At 43.4% G+C, this 21,223-nt stretch overlaps 1 protein-coding gene across 1 annotated transcript in view; it reads left to right on the forward strand.

Annotated features, from left to right (window-relative positions):
• Positions 1–21,223, forward strand: part of LOC134343570 (collagen alpha-1(XXVIII) chain-like) — a 131,689-nt gene that overhangs the window by 5,297 nt on the left and 105,169 nt on the right. Inside the window, exons 2-3 of the mRNA XM_063042315.1 lie at positions 16,760–16,926; positions 19,403–19,953. Coding sequence (XP_062898385.1) covers positions 16,760–16,926; positions 19,403–19,953 — 718 coding nt within the window. The remainder of the gene's footprint in view (positions 1–16,759; positions 16,927–19,402; positions 19,954–21,223) is intronic.

The raw sequence follows: 21,223 nt of genomic DNA on the forward strand, positions 1-21,223 counted from the left end.
ACCCACTGTTCACAGCTGGTAGGGTTTTTACTGGTGAAGTGTAGACTCTATGACTTATCAAGTGAGTTCACTGTCATTGTGATTGTGGCTGTGCACTGTATATCCCCCAGCTGTACCAATGTTGGGAAAGCACTGCATGAGCCCTATGGCACCATCAATAACTTTCAGAGCACACTGCCTGGCAGATTTTCTTTTTGTAGCTGGGGAATTCAACCATGCAAACCTAAAAGAAATGTACCTACCTAAATTTTATCAACATGTTGACTTTTCTACCAGAGGAGAGAACAGTGGACTTAGTTTACACCAACATTGGTGGGACGTACGAGGCTGACCCACCCCCACCTCGGATACTCTGATCACATATCTGTTTTGCCAATTCCCACATGCAGATCACTGCTAAAACTTGCCAAACTAGTTTGCAAGAAGGAGCCACCTTAGCATGACAGGACAGTTTTGAATGAACCGACTGGAATGTGTTTAACATTAATGACTGCACAGGATCTGTGACCGACTACATGACGAGGTGCATCGAGAACGTCGCTGTCATTAAAACCATCACCATTTGGGTCAATTAGAAGCCATGGCTGACAGTGGAGGTCCGGGCACTGCTGAGAGAATGAGATTTTGCCATTAGTTCGGGGGATAAGCTCTGAGGACAGCTGGAGCTGTGCTTTCCCGCATATCATGAAGGCAAAATAGGAGCACACACAGAAAACCTACAGCCACTTCTATAACACCAGGAACAGGCGGCACAAACGGTAGGATATTCAGGCCATAATGGACTATAAGTCCACACTGTGCGTCAATGACAATGACACCTCTCTTCCTGACAGGCTGAACATCTTTTACGTATGTTTCTATACCGAGGAGCAGGCACTCTGTCTGGCCACAGTGATATGAAGAGGACCCTAGACAGGGTCAACCTACACTAAGCTGCAGGGCCTGACAACATACCTGGCCTTGTGCTCAGAGACTGTGCAGCCCAGGGAGCAGATGTTCTCTCTGACATCTTCAACATTTCCTGGATTAGACTACCATCCATGCAGGCTTTAAGGTCACTACCATCATTCCAGTGCCCAAGGAGCTGACTGTATCCTGGCTCAATACTACTGTCCCGTGGCACTGACCCCAGTAATAATGAAGGGCTTTAAGTGGCCTTTTATTAACTGCATTAAATCCTACCTTCCCACCACAATGGACGCCTACAAGTTTGCTACCACCCAAATTGGTCTATTGACGATGTCATAGCCTCCACCCTTTACGCAGTCCTGTCCCACCTGGGCAGCGGTATCTCCTATGTCAGAGTGCTGTCCAATGACTTCAGTTCTGCTCTCAATACAATTATTCCCCCAGAGTTGGAGGGAAAACTGTCCATCTTTTAGTCTCAACACCTCCCACTGGAACTGGATCTTGGACTTCCTGACAAAGAGACCATGGACAATCTATATTGGCAGCAACATCTCTGATTCCATCACGCGGAGCACCAGCACCCACCTAGGCTGCGCGCTCAGCCTCCTGCTGTTCACACTGCTAACTCACGACTGTCCTGCCAAATTCAGTTCTAGCCACATCGTCAAGTTTGTTGACAACACAACAAGTGGCTGGCCTCATCAGCAACGATGATGAAACAGCAAACAGGGAAGAGTTGAGCAGTTTGTGGACTGGGAGGCATAAGCACAACAACCTGAGTCTGAACATGGACAAAACTAAAGAGATGGCTATGGACTTCATGCACGTGCAGGCTGACCACTTCCTACTGCACATCAGTGGCTTCTCTGTGCAGTCAGGACCACCAAGTTTCTTAGCGTACACATTACTGACGATCTCACCTGGTCCCTCAACACTGCCTCTTTGGCCAAGAGGGCAAGAGAGCATCTCCATTTCCTGAGGAGACTGATGCAAACCAAGCCCCTGCTCCCCAATTCTCACCACATTCTACTGGAGCACCAACAACAGTATCGTGACCATTTACATCACCGTCTGGTATGGGAATTGCAATGTATCAGATCGCAAGACACTGCAATGATGGTGAAAATTGCTGAAAGCATCATCTGGGTCTCTCTTCCACATGACCCCCCCCCCATTCACAACATATATCAGAAGCACTGCAAACACAGTGCCTCCAGTATTGCCAAAGACCCCTCCCGTCATTCCCACCACCTCTTTGACCTCCTGCTGTCAGGCAGAAGGTATCGCAGCAAAAGAACCAGAACCGTCAGGCTGGGTAACTGCTTCCTCCTCCAGTCGTTATACTCCTTAATACTCGGCTGCCACCCAGCAAGAACATACATCCTGTCTAAATCCCCTCCCGAGTCCATACCCCAGCTCCCCAGCTCACAGATACACTCTCGTCCTGCATTGGTCACTTTTCACCTTTTATTGCTGCTGTTTCACATATCTATACCTGTGTGGCATCCGTTAGTCTCGCGAGACCACACGACTGCTTGTTTTATTATCATGGTGCCAAGTAACATTATACAGTCTTACATAAACATGCACCTCACACTTTACGTCAACCTGTCAACCTTCAGGCCATGTCACTCAGAGACTTGTGCTAATATTATCTTGTGAATGTATCACAACTACATGTGTTGTGTGTGACTATATGCACTGTCGCCCCAAAGGGACACTGTTTTGTTTAGCTGTATACATGCGTATAGTTCAATGATAATAAGCTTGAATTTAACCTTGATAGATTTTAAAAATCAAAATATTAAACAGATGTGACAAAATTAAGTATATGGAATTGGGTAACAAATTAACTATAATCTTATTCAAAGTGAGAAAAGATTTTGCAAGGCCAAGTGGGTGCTGCGTTTTCTTTGTTTATATTGAAGTTACGTTATAAATGGCTGGAAGAACTCTGCAGGTCAAGCAGTATCTGTGGAGGCAAAAGTTGCAAATCAACTTTTCAGATCAGGTCTCTGCATCAGAATTGAGAGAGAAGATTGTCAATATACAGCAGTATGAGGGAGGGATGAGATGGTCGATTAGCAGGTGAAAGTTGGTGAGGAGATGTTGGGGAGATAGAACCGGATGAAGCAGGGGATGAAAAAGTAGAAGAAATCTAATGGTCAGGTAAGTGTGTATGGGAGAGAACATCCTCATTCTATTTCTTCCAACAAGGTAATGATTAGATCACCAAGTGTCAGCGAAACTGGTTTCTGGATAGGATTAGTTAAACAAGTGCCCCCAAAGAAATTGATAAAAGAATAGAACCATACAGATATAAAGCAGAAAAGGGAAGAAAACACCATAATGGGGGTAGCTGTAAGAATCCATGAGCTTGCAGTGAATGCTTTAAATGATGATTTATCATCAGAGAAGGGGGAAAGAGTTATAGAAAAGGAAGAATGCAGTGTGCTATATAAAGGTAGATCTTAATGAAAAGGTATTAAAAATGTCGTTTGATTTTAATTTGAACTGGATCATCATTCAAAAGTTACCTACTCACATGGCACTGTCTGTGTACTATTGATCTCTGTCTATTTACCCAATCTGAATATTTTGCCAAACTGACAGTGAATTAGAATCAGAATCAAATTTATTATTACTAATAAATGACAAGAAATTTGTTTATTTGTGGCAACAGTACAGTTAAAAACATTAAAATCTGTAAATTACAATAATTAATAAATGGGGCAAAAGGAGTAATGAGGTAGTGTTTATGGGTTTATGAATCATTCAGGAATCTGATGGTGGAGGTGAAGAAGCAGTTCCTAAATGATTCAGGCTCCTGTACCTCCTCCATGATGGTAGTAAGGGGTAGTGTAGAGGGTATATCCCAGACGGTGAGGATGCTTGAGGCACCATTGAAGATATAGAACATAGAACATAGACATCCACAGCACATTACAGGTGCTTCGGCCCACAATGTTGTGCTGATCATGTAACTTACTCTACAATCTGCCTAGAATTTCCCTACCACATAGCCCTCTATTTTCTAAGCTCCATGTACCTATCTTAAAAACCCCTATTGTATCCACCTCCACCATCTTTGCTGGCAGTACATTCCACACACCCACCTCTCTCTGTGTGAAAAACTTAACCCCTGACATCCCCTCTGTACTCACTTCCAAGCGCCTTAAAATTATAACCCCTCATGTTAGCCATTTCAGCCCTGGGAAAAAGCCTCTGGCTGTCCACAGGATCAATGCCTCTCATCATCTTACACACCTCAATCCTCTGTCGCTCTAAGGAAAAAAAGGCTAAGTTCACTCAACACACATCAAAGTAGCTGGTGAACGCAGCAGGCCAGGAAGCATCTCTAGGAAGAGGTACAGTCGATGTTTTGGGCCAAGACCCTTCGTCAGGACTAACTGAAGGAAGAGTGAGTAAGAGATTTGAAAGTTGGAGGGGGAGGGGGAGATCCAAAATGATAGGAGAAGACAGGAGGGGGAGGGATGGAGCCAAGAGCTGGACAGGTGATAGGCAAAAGGGATACGAGAGGATCATGGGACAGGAGGTCCGGGAAGAAAGACAAGTGGGGGGGGGGACCAGAGGATGGGCAAGGGGTATATTCAGAGGGACAGAGAGAGAAAAAGGAGAGTGAGAGAAAGAATGTGTGTATAAAAATAAGTAACAGATGGGGCACAAGGGGGAGGTGGGGCATTAGCGGAAGTTACAGAAGTCGATTTAGAAGTTAGAGACTTCTCTAACTTCTGCTAATTCCCCACCTCCCCCTTGTACCCCATCTGTTATTTACTTTTATACACACATTCTTTCTCTCACGCTCCTTTTTCTCCCTATGTCCCTCTGAATATACTCCTTGCCCATCCTTTGGTTCCCCCCCCCCTTTGTCTTTCTTCCCAGACCTCCTGTCCCATGATCCTCTCATATCCCTTTTGCCAATCACCTGTCCAGCTCTTGGCTCCATCCCTCCCCCTCCTGTCTTCTCCTATCATTTTGGATCTCCCCCTCCAACTTTCAAATCTCTTAGTCACTCTTCCTTCAGTTAGTCCTGATGAAGGGTCTCGGCCTGAAACGTCGACTGTGCCTCTTCCTAGAGATGCTGCCTGGCCTGCTGCATTCACCAGCAACTTTGATGTGTGTTGCTTGAATTTCCAGCATCTGCAGAATTCCTGTTGTCTAAGTTCACTCAACTTGCTTTTATAAGGCATGTTCCAATCCAGGCAACATCCTTGTAAATCTCCTCTGTACTCTTTCTATGGTATCCACATCCTTCCTGCAATGAGGTGACCAGAACTGAGCACAGTACTCCAAGTGGGGTCTAACTAACATCCTCCTTGTTAGGCAGGGTTGTGCAATTGATGGGGCCATCTGATTCTGCAGCCTCTTGTGATCCTGTGCATTGGAGGCCCCTCACCTGTCAGAAAGATCTCCATGGTACATTTATTGAAATTTGTAAGAGTATTTGTGGACATACCAAATCTCATCAAACTCATAATGAAGGAGAGCCACTGGAATTGCCTTCTTCATGTTTGCAGCATTATGTTAGGCCCAGGATAGATCCTCTGAGTTACTGATGCCCCAGGGACTTGACACCAGTGGCATCCTCCTCACCAACTATGAGTGAAGTGAGCTCCAGGGCTAGTCATAATTGCTTTAGTTTTGTCTTCATGAAGGAGGATAAAAATAACCTTGAAGAAATGTTGAGTGACACAGGGTCTGGTGAAAAGGAGAAATTAATGAAATTGGTATTAATAAAGAAATAGTGTTAGAAAAACTAAAAGGATTAAGTCTCACATATAAATCCACAGCATTGGGCGTGTACTCTGCATTCCAGAGTACTTTAGGAAGTCGCTGGAAACGGTAGAAACTCTGAGTACAACAGCAAGGAAGTCTTGTGGTAGCTATATAAAACTTTGGTTAGGCTGCAGTTGGAATAATGTGGGCATTTCTGGTAGCCCCCATTACAGGAAGGAAAGGGTATAGAGGGATTTACCAAGGCTTCCCAAGTATTAGGTTTGTCTGTAATTTGCAAAAGTATTTTTCCCATGTAGACTTACTAAGTGTGATATTGAAAGAACTGGATAACTACCTGTAGTCAACTGGAAATTTATAACCTCTTAAGCATGAAGAATACTTTAGGGCAGCATTTAGTCCTCTATTGTTTGTTTCCCTCTCCAATTTTAATGGGGAAAAACACATGTGAAAGGAGTAAAGCCAAGTGTGGCAGCACCATAGGAGAGGTGAGCCAACTTTCAAATTCCTCTTTAGTTCAAATCTAGGGTCTAAGGAGTTCATACAAGCATAAAAGAATAATCTGCATATTTTCAGATATTAATCACAAGGGATGCCTGGAGAGATTGTTTGCATCAAAACAGAACTTTTTCCGGAGCAGAAATGCAAGTATATTTGGAAGTGGCCAACTATGTGAGCCCATTATCAAACTTCAATATCTTTGTTTCATTAATATTTTCAACAAACATCCACTGTAATTACACAGAGCGCCATTTATGCTATCTTTGGGAGAGCATGGGAATTCATCCCTCTTTGGGGTGACTCCAAGACTGCAATCCAAAAAAAAAATGCCATTCATTTCTCACAAATTGCATGATTTCTCCCTGAAGTTCGGAGGGCAATTTATGGAAATCAAATAGCATAAATTGCAATACAGCCTTTTATTGTGAAATCCTGGAATTTTCTGCAGAGAAGGAGATTCCATTCCTTAAATACAAGTAGCAGTGACACATTTTTTGTTCAACGCCACATTTCAATGAAGCTGTTTGGACGTTTTCCTCTCTATTAAGGAAATAAAGTTAAGTTTGAGACTGGTTTCTAGGCAATAAGCAAATCTTTCTGTGGATGTAATTGTAATAAACTTTTTATTACAATCTGAATCATGTTATTCTGAACTAGTGGAGACTAGCTTACTCCACCTGGTCAATGGTGATCTGAATGACGATATGGGGACCCTAGCAATGGTCCAAATTTGAAATTTGGGTCAAGAGCTGAATTCCGGCTGAGTTGACTGCCCTTAAGAGTAACTTACTTACTTACTGCTCTTTACACCACTGGAACTTAGGCAGCAATGAAGGTCCTCCATCTCTAGTGGTGTTCAGGGCCTTCTTCATTGTGTCAGTAGCTTCCCAAGTTTTCACTGCTGTCAGCAAAAGTGTGAATACCGTTACATTCAGATGTAGAAGGATTCTTCATTGCTATTTCCACAGCAGTTTTGTCTTACTAGTCAGGTTTGTTAACGCTGAGTTGGATCCTTGAAACTGGAGGACAGGTAGACCACTCTTAGTCTAGCCTCAACCCTTGGTCCTGTTTGGCAAGGGTGATCTTACCAAGAGTCAACTCATTAAAGCCCTGACTCCAGCCAACATAGCTCGCCAAGTCATTGAGGCAAGCCTCCAAGCCCAACGAGAAAGTTGTGATCCTCTTGGAGGCCTTACGAGCAAGGCAACTTTGAACTGACTGCAGCTTCAAGGGGGCTTGATAAGTCAGAAGTCAATGGGCATCGAGGGAAAAACACTGGAACCAAACTTGCACAAAGGAAAACCATCGATGTTTGTGGTGGTTAATCATCTCTGCTGTATTGTCCGAGAACCTTTGGCTACTTCATCAATGATCTTTCTTCATCATGATGACTCCACAATGTTCAACTCCATTTAATTCCAAAACAAATGAAGCAGTCCATGTCTGTGTGCACCCAGACCTAGGAAATACTGAGCTGTGGACTGAGAAATGCAAGGCAATTACATCTCCAAAATTGTCCAGCAAACTACTACTCTCATTTATTGGCATTACCATTGTCTAGACTCCATCATTCAGGAGATTACCGTTGACCAGGAATTCAACTTGACACAAATACTATAAGGCTGGGTATCTTGTAGCAAACAACTCTTCTGCCTGAAAAAGCCTTTCCATCACCTATAAGCTGTCAGTTGGATGAATACTTGTCTGAATGTGTGTAGCTCCAGCAATACTCAAGAAGTTCCAAACCATCCAGGCAAAACAGTTCACTTTAATGGAGTTGCATCCATCATGATAGACAATTACTCCCTTATTACTGAGTGCATGAATCAAATGAAAATTTGGTTTCTTATTGTCACATATAACAAGGCGTAATGAAAAACTTTTCTTGTATACCAATCCATACAGATCAATTCATTATTTCAGTGCATTGAGGTATTACAAGGCAGAGCAATAACAGAATAAAGAGCAGAAGTAAGAGTTACAGTACTGAGAAAGTGAAGTCAGATAGACATGAGGCACAAGGTCACATTGAGATAGATTGTGAGGTTGAGTCCGTCTTATTGTACCAGGAAAGCATTCAGTAGTCATATAATAGTGTCCTTGAGCTTCGTAGGATGTGCTTTCATATCTTCTTCCTGATGGGAGGGGGAAGAAGAGAAAATGTCTGTTATGGGTGGAATCTGTGATTATGTTATCTTTAGTGAGAAGTGTGGTCAGAGTCCACGTGCAGGGAAGTTCCACCGAACTCGTTTCTGCATACCTCGACATGGTTTTATCCCACCTTGTTCAATCCCTTCCTACCCATGTACGTGACACTTCTCAGGTTCTTAAACTTTTCAATGATTTTAAGTTCCCTGGCCCCCACCGCTTTATTTTCACCATGGATGTCCAGTCCCTATGTACTTCCATCCCCCATCAGGAAGGTCTCAAAGCTCTCAGCTACTTTTTGGATTCCAGACCTAATCAGTTCCCCTCTACCACCACTCTGCTCCGTCTAGCGGAATTAGTCCTTACTCTTAATAATTTCTCCTTTGGCTCCTCCCACTTCCTCCAAACTAAAGGTGTAGCTATGGGCACCCGTATGGGTCCTAGCTATGCCTGCCTTTTTGGTGGCTTTGTGGAACAATCTATGTTCCGTGCTTATTCTGGTATCTGTCCCCCACTTTTCCTTCGCTACATCGACGACTGCATTGGCGCTGCTTCCTGCACGCATGCTGAGCTCGTTGACTTCATTAACTTTGCCTCCAACTTCCACCCTGCCCTCAACTTTACCTAGTCCATCTCTGACACCTCCCTCCCCTTTCTAGATCTTTCTGTCTATCTCTGGAGACAGCTTATCCACTGACGTCTACCATAAGCCTACTGACTCTCACAGCTATCTGGACTATTCCTCTTCTCACCCTGTCTCTTGCAAAAATGCCATCCCCTTCTCGCAATTCCTCCATCTCCGCCGCATGTGCTCTCAGGATGAGGCTTTTCATTCCAGGACGAGGGAGATGTCCTCCTTTTTTAAAGAAAGGGGCTTCCCTTCCTCCACCATCAACTCTGCTCTCAAACGCATCTCCCCCATTTCACGCACATCTGCTCTCACTCCATCCTCCCATCACCCCACTAGGAATAGGGTTCCCCAGGTCCTCACCAACCACCCCACCAGCCTCCGGGTCCAACATATTATTCTCCGTAACTTCTGCCACCTCCAACAGGATCCCACCACTAAGCACATCTTTCCCTTCCCCCCCCCCGCCGCTTTCCGCAGGGATCGCTTCCTACACGACTCCCTTGTCCATTCGTCCCCCCCCATCCCTCCCCACTGATCTCACTCCTGGTACTTATCCGTGTAAGCGGAACAAGTGCTACACATGCCCTTACACTTCCTCCCTTACCACCATTCAGGGCCCCAGACAGTCCTTCCAGGTGAGGCAACACTTCACCTGTGAGTTGGCTGGGGTGATATACTACGTCCAGTGCTCCCGATGTGGCCTTCTATATATTGGTGGGACCCGACGCAGACTGGGAGATCATTTTGCTGAACGCCTACGCTCTGTCCACCAGAGAAAGCAGGATCTCCCAATGGCCACACATTTTAATTCCACATTCCATTCCCATTCTGATATGTCTATCCACGGCCTCCTCTACTGTAAAGATGAAGCCACACTCAGGTTGGAGGAACAATACCTTAAATTCCGTCTGGGTAGCCTCCAACCTGATGGCATGAACATTGACTTCTCTAACTTCCGCTAATGCCCCACCTCCCCCTCGTACCCCATCCGTTATTTATTTATATACACACATTCTTTCTCTCTCTCTCCTTTTTCTCCCTCTGTCCCTCTGACTATACCCCTTGCCCATCCTCTGGGTTCCCCCCCTCCCCTTTTTCCTTCTCCTTGGGCCTCCTGTCCCATGATCCTCTCATATCCCTTTTGCCAATCACCTGTCCAGCTCTTGGCTCCATTCCTCCCCCTCCTGTCTTCTCCTATCATTTTGGATTTCCCTCTCCCACTTTCAAATCTCTTACTAACTCTTCCTTCAATTAGTCCTGACGAAGGGTCTCGGCCTGAAACGTCGACTGTACCTCTTCCTAGAGATGCTGCCTGGCCTGCTGCGTTCACCAGTAACTTTGATGTGTGTTGCTTGCATTTTCAGCATCTGCAAAATTCCTCGTGTTTACATGCAGGGAAGGCTGGTTTCTGTGATGCGCTCAGCTCTGTCCACAACTCTGCAGTTTCCTGCACTTGCAGGTAGAGCAGCTGAGCTACAATAAGACGATAAGATATAGGAGCCATTTGGCCCTTCGAGTCTGCTCCACCATTTCATCATGGCTGATTCAATTTTCCTCTCAGCCCCAATCTCCTGCCTTCTCTCCGTATCCATTCATGCTCTGATCAATCAAGAATCAATCAACCTCTGCCTTAAATATACATAAAGACTTGGTCTCCGCAGCTGTGGCAAAGAATTCCATGGATTCACCACTCCCTGGCTAAAGAAATTCCTCCTCATCTCCGTTCTAAAAGGAGATCCTTCTGTTCTGAGGCTATGCCTCTGATCTTAGACTCTCCTGATCCACTCTGTCAAAGCCTTTCACCATTCAATAGGTTTCAATCAGGTCACCCCCTCATTCTTCTGAATTCCAGTGAATACAGGCCCAGAGCCATCAGACTCTCTTCATATGACAAGCCATTCAATCCTGGAATCATTTTTGTGAACCTCCTTTGAACTCTCTCCAGTTGCAACACATCCTTTCAAAGACAAAGGGCCAAAAACAAGTCACAATACTCCAAGTGAGGCCTCACCAGTGCTTTATAAATCACAACATTATATCTTTGTTTTTATATTCTAGTCCTCTTGAAATGAGTGCTAACATTGCATTTGCCTTCCTCACCACAGACTCAACCTGCAAATTAACCTCCAGGGAATCCTGCACAAAGACTGTCAAGTCCCTTGCCACTTCTTTGCCCATTCTCCTAATCTCCCTAAATCTTTTTGTAGCCTCTACTTCCTCAAAACTAACTGCCCCTCAACCTATCTTAATATCATCTGCAAACTTTGCAACAAAGTCATAAATTGTCACAATGGGGTGCTGGGAACAGACCTAAATGTGAGACACAGACAGTGAAGTACAAGGAACAGGACTTGACTGGAGCAGGGATGTGACCGGATACAGACAAGGAGCAGGGACAAGAACGCAGACTTGGGCTAGGACATGGACAAGACAGGGAACGCAGACAAGGAACTATGCACTGGGAGCCTGGGCTTGGGCTCTGAGCCAGAGAATGGACAAGGACCCAGAACCTGGGTCTTGCCTCGGGCTCGGGCCCCAGAACTAGGCAAGGACATGACATAACTTCAGGACAGGATATGGCTGGGGCCTTGGGTCCATGGAGCTTGGCTGCAGGAACCTCGAGCCCTGGGTCCGTGGAGCTTGGCTGCAGGATCCTCGAGCCCTGGGTCCGTGGAGCTCAGAGATAGACTGGGAACCAAACATTAACATAGAGCTGGGACTTATCCTTCGACAAGCTGGGTCTCATCTTTAACACAACACAATCATGAGACAGGACAGAACATAGACATAGAGCTGGGACTTATCCTAAGACAAGCTGGGACTCAATCTCCACACCAAAGTGGGACAGATCCCTCCGTCAGGTAACAGCAGAATGGCCAGACTTACCCGACTTACCCAACAGAGGCTAAGACAAGACAAGACAGATCCCCTCCCACAGGGCAACGGCAAAATAGCCTGACTTACCCCACAGAGGCGAGGTCAAGACAAGACAGATCCCCCCCCCCCCGGCAGGGCAACAGCAAAACAGCCTGGCTTACCCCACAGAGGTAAGGACAAAAAGAGAGAAACACCAAAGAATGACAGACAGTTCCATCTCTGCTCCAGGGAAGCTCCAAGTCTCAGTTCGGCCAGCAACCTCAGCTGGCTACAGAAACAGCCGGATCCCTATCACAAAGACAGCTCCAACTACTGACAGCAAGGCTCCATGAGGGGATAGTTCCCCAACACAGCCTAAAGATGGCAATTGGCTGCTCTAGCCTTCCACCAGCAGGTTGCTCCCAGGGGAACTGACAAGGTGGAGGCGAGGCAACAGAAGGAAGGGAAGGGATTCAGACAGGAACAATCCAGCAACCAAGCCCTGGTCTCTGGAGGTATTTATGAGTCTGCCCAAACTAGAATCATGTGGCTCAATTAGAGCACTCAACAGAAATGGGGTAAACAGGAAAACCTGGAAGAAGGGTCAGTAGACTGGACCATGAACCGGAATGTGGACCTCATGGACCGGACCATGACATAAATTTCATCATCCAAGTTATTGACATATAATGTAAAAGGTATCGATCCAAACACAGACCTCTGCGGAACACTACTAGACGCCAGCAGCCAACCAGAAAAGACTCCCTTTATTCCCACTCTATGTCTACTGCCAATTAGGCTCTGCTTTATTCATGCTAGAATCTTTCCTGTAATATCTTGAGCACATAGCTTGTTAAGCAACCTCATGTGTGGCACCTTGTCAAAGGCCTTCCAAAAATCCAAGTACACATCATCAACTGATTCTCCTTTGGCTATCCTACTTGTTATTTCTTCAAAAAATTCCAACAGGTTTGCCAGGCAAGATTTTCCCTTGAGGAAACCATGCTGACTACAGCCTATTTTATCATGTGCCTCCAAATTCCCTGAGATCTCATCCTTAATAATTGACTCCAACATCTTCCCAACCACTGAGGTTAGATGAACTGTCCTGTAGCTTCCTTTCTTCTGCCTCGCTCCCTTCTTGAAGGGCGGAATGACATTGTTATGTCCTAGTCTTCCGGAACAACTGCAGAATCTAGTGATTCTTGAAAGATCATTACTAATGCCTCAGTCTCTTCAGCCACCTCTTTCACAATCCTGGGGTGTACACCATCTGGTCCAGGTGACTTATCTATCTTCAGACCTTTCATTTACCCAAGTGCCTTCTCTCCATTTATGGTAACTTCACACACTTCATGACCCCTGATATCTTGAACTTTCACCATACTGCTAGTGTCTTCCACAGTGAAGACTGATGCAAAATACTTATTCAGTTCATCCACCATTTCATTGACCCCCTTTACATGATATGTACCAAATCATGATGCAACAGGATAAGATGTTTCCTGTGATGCATCAATAAAAATTAGTGAGGGTGAAAGAGGAATGCCAAATTTCTTCACCACTCTGAAGAGATGGAGGATCTGGTCAGCTTTCTGGGTGAGGACAGGCTATTGGTGATGTTCATGCCAAGGTACTTGAACTCAGAATCAGGTGACTCCTCACACACTCTTGAGTTTTTCAAGGATTTCAGCTTCCCTGGCCCCCGTGATTTTATTTTTACTATGGATGTCCAGTCCTTATACACCTCCATTACGCTCCAGGAAGGCCTCAAAGCTCCATTTCTTTCTGGACACCAGACCCAACCAGTTACCCTCCACCACCACTCTCCTCCGCCTAGTGGAACTTGTCCTCACTCTAAATAATTTCTCCTTCCTTCAAACAAAAGGGGTAGCCATGGGCACTTACATGGGTCCCAGCTATGCCTGCCTGTTTGTTGGCTATGTGGAACAGTCTATATTCCAAGCCTACACTGGTGACCATCCCACACTTTCCCTACGCTACATCAACGACTGCATTGTTGCTGCTTCCTGCAACCATGCTGAACTCAGCAATTTCATCCACTTTGCCTCCAACTTCCACCCTGCCCTCAAATTCACCTTGTCCATTCCCAACACTTCCCTTCCCTTTCTTGATCTCACTGCCTCCATCTCCAGAGACAGCTTATCCACTGATGTCTATTATAAGCTAACAGACACTCACAACACGCTGGAGGAACTCAGTAGGTCGGGCAGCATCCGTGGAAATGATCAGCCAATGTTTTGGGCCGGAACCCTTCATCAGGACTGAAGACGGAAGGGGCAGAGGCCCTATAAAGAAGGAGGGGGGAGGGTGGGAAGGAGAAGGCTGGTAGGTTCCAGGTGAAAAACCAGTAAGGGGAAAGATCAAGGGGTGGGGGAGGGGAAGCAGGGAGGTGATAGGCAGGAAAGATGAAGAAGGAATAGGGGAAAGCACAATGGGTAGTAGAAGGAGGCGGAACCATGAGGGAGGTAGTAGGCAGCTGGGGGAGGGGGCAGAGTGAAACCAGGATAGGGGAAGGGAGGGGGAGGGAATTACCTGAAGTTGGAGAATTCAACATTGACTGATCATTTCCACAGATGCTGCCCGACCTGCTGAGTTCCTCCAGCGTGTTGTGAGTGTTGGTTTGACCCCAGCATCTGCAGAGTATTTTGTGTTTATGATAAACTAACAGACTCTCACAGCTGCCAGGACTATTCCCCTCCCTGTTACTCGTAAAAACGCCACTCCCTTCTCTCAACTTTTCCATCTCCGCCACGTCTGCTCTCAGGATGAGGCTTTTCATTTTAGAACGAAGGAAATGTCCTTTTTCAAAAAAGGGGGCTTCCTTTCTTCAATTATCTCTTCCATTTCACACACATCTGCTCTTACCCCATCCTCCTGCCACATCACCAGGGATAGGGTTCTACTCGTCCTCACCTACCATCCCACCAGCCTCTGCGTCCTCCACCGCCCCTTCCTAAGTCAAAGACTGGCTCTTCTTTTTTGCTGACACCAAGAGAAAGGTTGTTGTCATGACACCATGGCATTAGGTTCTTTATCTTCTTCCTATAGTGTGACTGAGATTATGGCCACTAAGTTAGTATTCTCTGCCAACATGTAGATGGAGTTAGAATCTGCCTACAAAGTCATGAGCTTACAGGGAATAGAGCAGTGGGCTGAGGACACCAACTTGCGGAGCACCAGTGTTGACTATAATAATGGTGGAGGAGTTGCGGCTTATCCTTGCTGACTGGTCAAGAAGTCAAAACTCCAGTTACAAAGGGAGGTGTTGAATCCCAGGTTTACGAGGTTGGAGGGAACTTTGCTTGGAACTAAAGTATTGAAGGCGGAGCTGTCGTCAATAAGCAATAGTTTAACATAGGTGCCTTTACTGTCCAGATGCTCCAGGGATGACTATAGGGTCTGGGAAATAGCAACCTATTTCTGCACAAGGTGGGTAAAGGTCATCTGGGGGTTTGGAGTGAACACTTACCACGAGCAGCTTCTTGAAGCACCTCAGGGTGGTAGTCATTGAAGCATATTACCTTGTTTTCACATGAACTGGAATGATAATGGTCCTCTTAAAGCAGGTCTCGAGGGTCTCAGCCTGAAACGTCAACTATACCCTCTTCCATAGATGTTGCCTGGCCTGTTGAGTTTCTCCAGCATTCTGTGTGTGTTGCTCGGATTTCCAGCATCTGCAGATTTTCTCTTGTTTGGAAAGAATGAAGCAAGGAGAGATTAAAAATGTTTGCAAATGCTTCTGGCAGATGATCTGTGCAAGATCTAAGGCTAAAGAAACCATACAGGTCAGTTGCTTTTCCATGGATTCACTTTCTGGAAGACTGATCCTACATCTGCAATGGTGACTGTGGGTTGAGATGTATTTGAGGCTATTGGGGTGGGTGATGACATTCCAATCCCCTTGTGTTCAAAGCACGCATCTTAATGTATAGATTTTTTTGTATATTCTATGGTATTTATTTCCCTCTAAATGCTTGCAAGAAAACGAGTCTTAAGGTAGTATATAGTAATATTTGGTTATATGGTATATGATTTGATAATAAATCTTACTTAGACTTTGAATGCATTAAGCTCATTAAGAAGGATTGCGCTGTTGTCTGTTTGATGCTGCTTGACGTTGTATTGGAGCCCGTTATAGCAAGTAAGCCCTGGCATTAATGAAGAGTTGTCTCGGTCTGTATTTCGGACTTGTATTGTCTCCTAGCATCCTTGTTATCTTTACGGAGTCGTGTCTCAATTTCTTGTAAAGCTCCTGATCTGAATGTCGCAGTTCTAGACTTCAGTGGGGAGTATACCTCCCGTCAGATAGAGAAATTAAAATTCGGTCAGGAAATGCAGATTCCCTCCCACCGCCCGTCTCGCGTAATATCCGCGACCCGTTTCAATTCACCAAAGCGCTTCGGGGGGTTTAACTCATTTAACTGTGGAAAGCTCCGGGATGGAGTTTTACACCTAGGAAAGGGCAGCAGGTTCTCAACCGATTTTCAGACAGAGTAAGATTTAGATAGAACGTTGATTTCTGTATCATTATTAGTACATCCTTTCGTTTGAACTTTGTTGCCTCACTTTCCTTAGATTTATTTCTAAACATTAAACTTCCTTGCTGCACTTGTTGCTTAGGGAGGAAAACAGAATAATTTGCGAGTTCTAATCCTCATCGATCATGCCAGCTGTTTAATCGGCCCGTTAGTGTTTTTCTTTGCTGTATCACAGATTTTTTCAACCACTGTTTTATGAAACCGTTTTTCTGAGCACAAGCCTATTAATAGTTAAGAGAAGGGCGATGTCAATATCATTAGATAATTGATCAGTGGAAATGTAATTGTGCTTAATAAGTTGATTAATATCTGTGCCGTGCCATTCTGCCAATGAAAGACAGCTTTTGGTCATAGTGTGAGGTGGGTAAAAACTACTCTTGCTTTTCTGTTTGACAAGGATAGGTGACGGGTTTGAGAAGATGGCAATTGGATTCGCGAGAGCGATTGTTTCGATGTTCGCCTTTTTGACTTTGGTTCCAACTGAAATTGGCAGCCGCAACGTTGGTAGGAAGAAGGGGAGAAAGCAACCTGCGTCAATTATCCAACAATTGGACCAAGCCACAGGTAGTTTAATATTGTCTGAATTTATACACCGGGTAGCTTGATCATAATTACTTTTTTTTCATCGCGACAGATTTAGCAGATTTATTTTAGGGCAGTGCTTTACCCACATTTCACAACTCACTTTAGCAGAGCCTCGACTGTCTCTTTGTTTCCCTCGATAGATGCTGCCTAACCCGCTGAGTTCCTGCAGCAGTTTGCTTTGTGCAAGCGTATGGAGTTGCACTGGATCTTCTGGGTATCCGAGAGGCGGCGCAGAGGGATACATCAACCCTCACTTGTAAATAAAGCTTAATTCTGTATTAGGGACGGTTGCAAAACAATCGAGGAAGGATACACCAGCTTAGAAAAAAAAACAATCCGATTGAATGTGTGCATATGATAAGTTTAATCACGTATTTTTAAACTGTTGAGTTGTTGCATGAACCGGTCCTGGCCGCGGGATGGGTTGATGAGGGCTGGAAAGATTTCGAGAAAGGAATTCAACATAGCGGAACGCAGGCGATGAATTTTCTGTTTTAAATCGCACTTTTGAAGGAAAATTCTAGGTTTATGGGCGCTACAGGAGCAAATAAACTGTATGGTGACAAACTGTCAAATCAAACAGCGTGCAACCCCCACAAGGAACACGAGATTTGTAGTCATTGGACTGGTACAGTACGTCCTCTTGAATTGTAAAAGGGATAGCTACTTTACATAGAGCAAAACAAGGAACAAACTTGGGAGATTACTCTAATGCATTTTGGTTCTTACAATGGTGATTATACATAGTAAAAAAAAACTCATTTCTTCCGAAACGCTTTTACAATTTGAAGGTCTCTAAATTATGAGAGCATAGATCAAATAACTAAATTTAATGTTCTAACCATAATGGAATGGTCTTCACTATGATGAGCTGAACTGCAAAACTGAGGGAAAATAATATTGATTTTTTTCAGATAATATTGTTTGGCACTTAACTAAAATTTTGACCTAAGTTTTGGTTTAATAGGGTTTCATTGGTGTTTATGTAACCTGGCGAAGGTATTACTTTAATACTGCACAGGAAAGACTGGAAAGCTGAGAAGAAGAATAATTGATGTCTGTGGTTGGACTGCTTATTGAATGCTAACCACAAAAAGCTTTTTTTTAGATGTTGTCCAAACATTTCAAAAAAACCTCCAAAATATGGGAAATAATTTAAGGGAACACAGAAAAAATAACGCTGGAGGAACTCAGCAGGTCAGGCAGCGTCTATAGAAAAGAGTAAACAATTGAAGTTTCCGGTCGAAACCCTTCTTTGGGGATTTTGCTTTCTGCATAAATGATGGAGCCAGAAAACTAAATTTTGCTCAATTGCCACCAATGAAACCTAAAATATTATTCATACAATCTGATTTTTGATCTTTGCCGCAGCTTGTGATTTTTAAAAAAAATGTTTTCCTCTATAGACTTCAATTGAAGATTTTTTTTATCATTGAGACAAAATATCAGTTAATAAGAACTGCTTGTAAATGAAAATAGAAAACATCTCCAAATGCTACAGGGACATCAGGACTTGCACCACCAGGTTCAAGAACAATTACTAAACTACACTCACTTTCCCCATCATTGAAATGTTCCTGCAACCATTGATTTCACTTTAATGACCCTTTACCTCAATATCACATGTTATTTTGTTATTTATTGCTATTTTCTTATATTTGCATTCACACAATTTGTTGTCTTTTGCAATCTGGTTGATATCCCATTGATCCTGTTATAGTTACTATTCTATAGATTTGCTGAGTACGCCCACAAGAAAACAAGAAAGGGTTGTATATGGTGACATATATGTAATTTGATAATAATATTTACTTTGAACTTTAAACGGCTGCATGAAACTGAGTCATAACTAATGGTACTATGTTCGGTAGAATGATCGTTTTTTTTGGATCCAGATGGGAATTGGGAAGAGAGAGTGAGGCTGATGCTGCGCAACTCTCCCTCACTTAAATCCAAATCACGCGCTAGTCTCGACACCATCATCATCATAATGGTGTCGAGGTTTTCATCGACGATGACAGTGGACGAACAACAATGTTTTAAGGAACATCTTAAATAAGCAAAGAGAAATGGAATCATAGATGAAGAACAATTATTCAGTTTTTACTGACTTGATATAAAAACTCAAGTGATTTGGACACATAAAAATAATTGTACATTTTAAAGTATTATGTTAGAGTATGTTCAAGAGCTGCAATCTTTTTATTTACCATGTCATTCCCTTAATCTTTTGTTAAGTAATTGAATCAGAAAAGCATTCAAGCTTAGTGATCAGGACTCTTAAGGTATAGAGGTACAGCAAGTTTTAATTTTTTGAGAGAATGGGTCAGCAGGAGTACTAAACTCTTGCAAATTTTGGAAAGAAGCTTGATAAGTTTTGTTTAATAGCATCCTTAGCTATATTAAGTAGTAAGATAAACATTTAAATACACTCACAAGGTAACTTTATTTTCAGATCTCAGCTGCATTATAGAAGTTGCTTTCATTTTGGATAGCTCTGAGAGTACCAAAGATCTCTTATTTGAAAAAGAGAAGAAATTTGCGATTGAGTTCACTGAAAAAGCTTTACAGTCTGAGCAGTCAAAAAAGCTGAACCTGCTCTGGAGAATGGCCGTTCTACAGTACAGCAGTTCAGTCAAGATGGACCATAGTTTCCGAGACTGGCAAGGCCTGGATCTATTCAAGAATCGTGTGCGATCCATGATACACATTGGCCACGGCACTTACACTTCATATGCCATAGGAAATGCGACTCAGCTCTTCCAGACTGAGGCAAGGCAGAACAGCGTGAAGATTGCCATTTTAATGACAGACGGAGTGGATCATCCCCGCAATCCAAACCTTCAAGACATCGCAGCTCATGCTAAGCAGAATGGAATTTTCTTATTTTGTATCGGGCCCTCACATATTTCTTCAGAGCTGTCGGCAGTGGCAAGTCTTCCAGCATCACAATTTGTTCATGGCATCAGCGATACCAACCTTACGAGCAATATACTCCATGAAGTAGTAAGTGAATTGTACTTGGAATTCATATGATAGTTATTTGGAAATGAAGTGTATGACTTAAATTGATTGAATTCTCACATCAGTATCTATTAACACTTAAAAATTAAAACAATACCTGGAAAATGAATTAAGTTTGTTTGCTTGTAAGACAAAAGACTGATTGACTTTATGGATTAGCAAATAGTAACCAAGGATGATTTTTATATTCCTTTCGCCTGTCTTATTTTGAAGATGTTTTTAAGGGACTATGTATTTGCCTAGATTTCTTGTACTGGGATAATCCCAGTATAAGAAATCCAACACACCAACAAGGGGTGGATAACCCAGGAAATTCTAGATCTGATGGAACGAAGAAGGTTAGTGAAGAATAATGAAGTGCAATACAGAGAGCTGGACAGACAGATCAGACAATTGTGCAATATTGCAAAGGAAGAATGGCTAAATCAAAAATGCAATGAAGTAGAAGGCCATATTAACAACAGCAAAGAAATGCACAATAAAATTAAGGAAATTACTGGAATTAAGAAAACCTCCTCTACAGGATGCATCAGATCAGCAGATGGATCCATACTAACAGATCCAGATAAAGTATGTGAGAGGTGGATTCAGTATATAGAGCAGCTGTTTGAGGATAATAGAGGGGAACCCCCAGATATTAAACACCCTAATTCTGGCCTACCTATTACCAAAGAAGAAATAACTAAAGCAATGAAAAGCATGAAACATGGTAAAGCCACGGGACCTGATGAAATTTCAGTGGAAATGATACAAGCCTTAGAAGATCTGGGCATAGATATTCTTTTTGAACTGTTTAATAGCATATATGAGTCTGGTGTATTGCCTGATGATCTCTTGAAATTAGTATTTATAACTCTGCCAAAAATTCCTGGAACTATTGACTGCGAAAATTATAGAAAAATCAGTCCTATGAGTCACATAATAAAGATTTTGTTGAGAATTGTTCTGAGTTGAATTAAAAACAAGTTATGGCCAGAAACTTCAAAACCACAATAGGGGTTTATTGAGGATAGAGGAAGTAAGAATGCAGTTTTCATACTACGAGTGCTTTCAGAAAGGGCAATTGAATATCAAAATGATGTCTTTTTATGTTTTAATGATTTCACTAAAGCATTCGATAAAGTGCAACATGAAAAATTATTTCAAATTCTCGCTAAACTAAACATTGACGGAAGGGACCAACAACTGCTTCAGAATTTATATTGGAATCAAACGGCGGCGGTAAAAATTGATGATAATATAAACAGTTGGC

Source organism: Mobula hypostoma, chromosome 3 (assembly GCF_963921235.1).
Source record: "Mobula hypostoma chromosome 3, sMobHyp1.1, whole genome shotgun sequence".
In the NCBI taxonomy this organism is placed as follows: Eukaryota; Metazoa; Chordata; class Chondrichthyes; order Myliobatiformes; family Myliobatidae; genus Mobula; species Mobula hypostoma.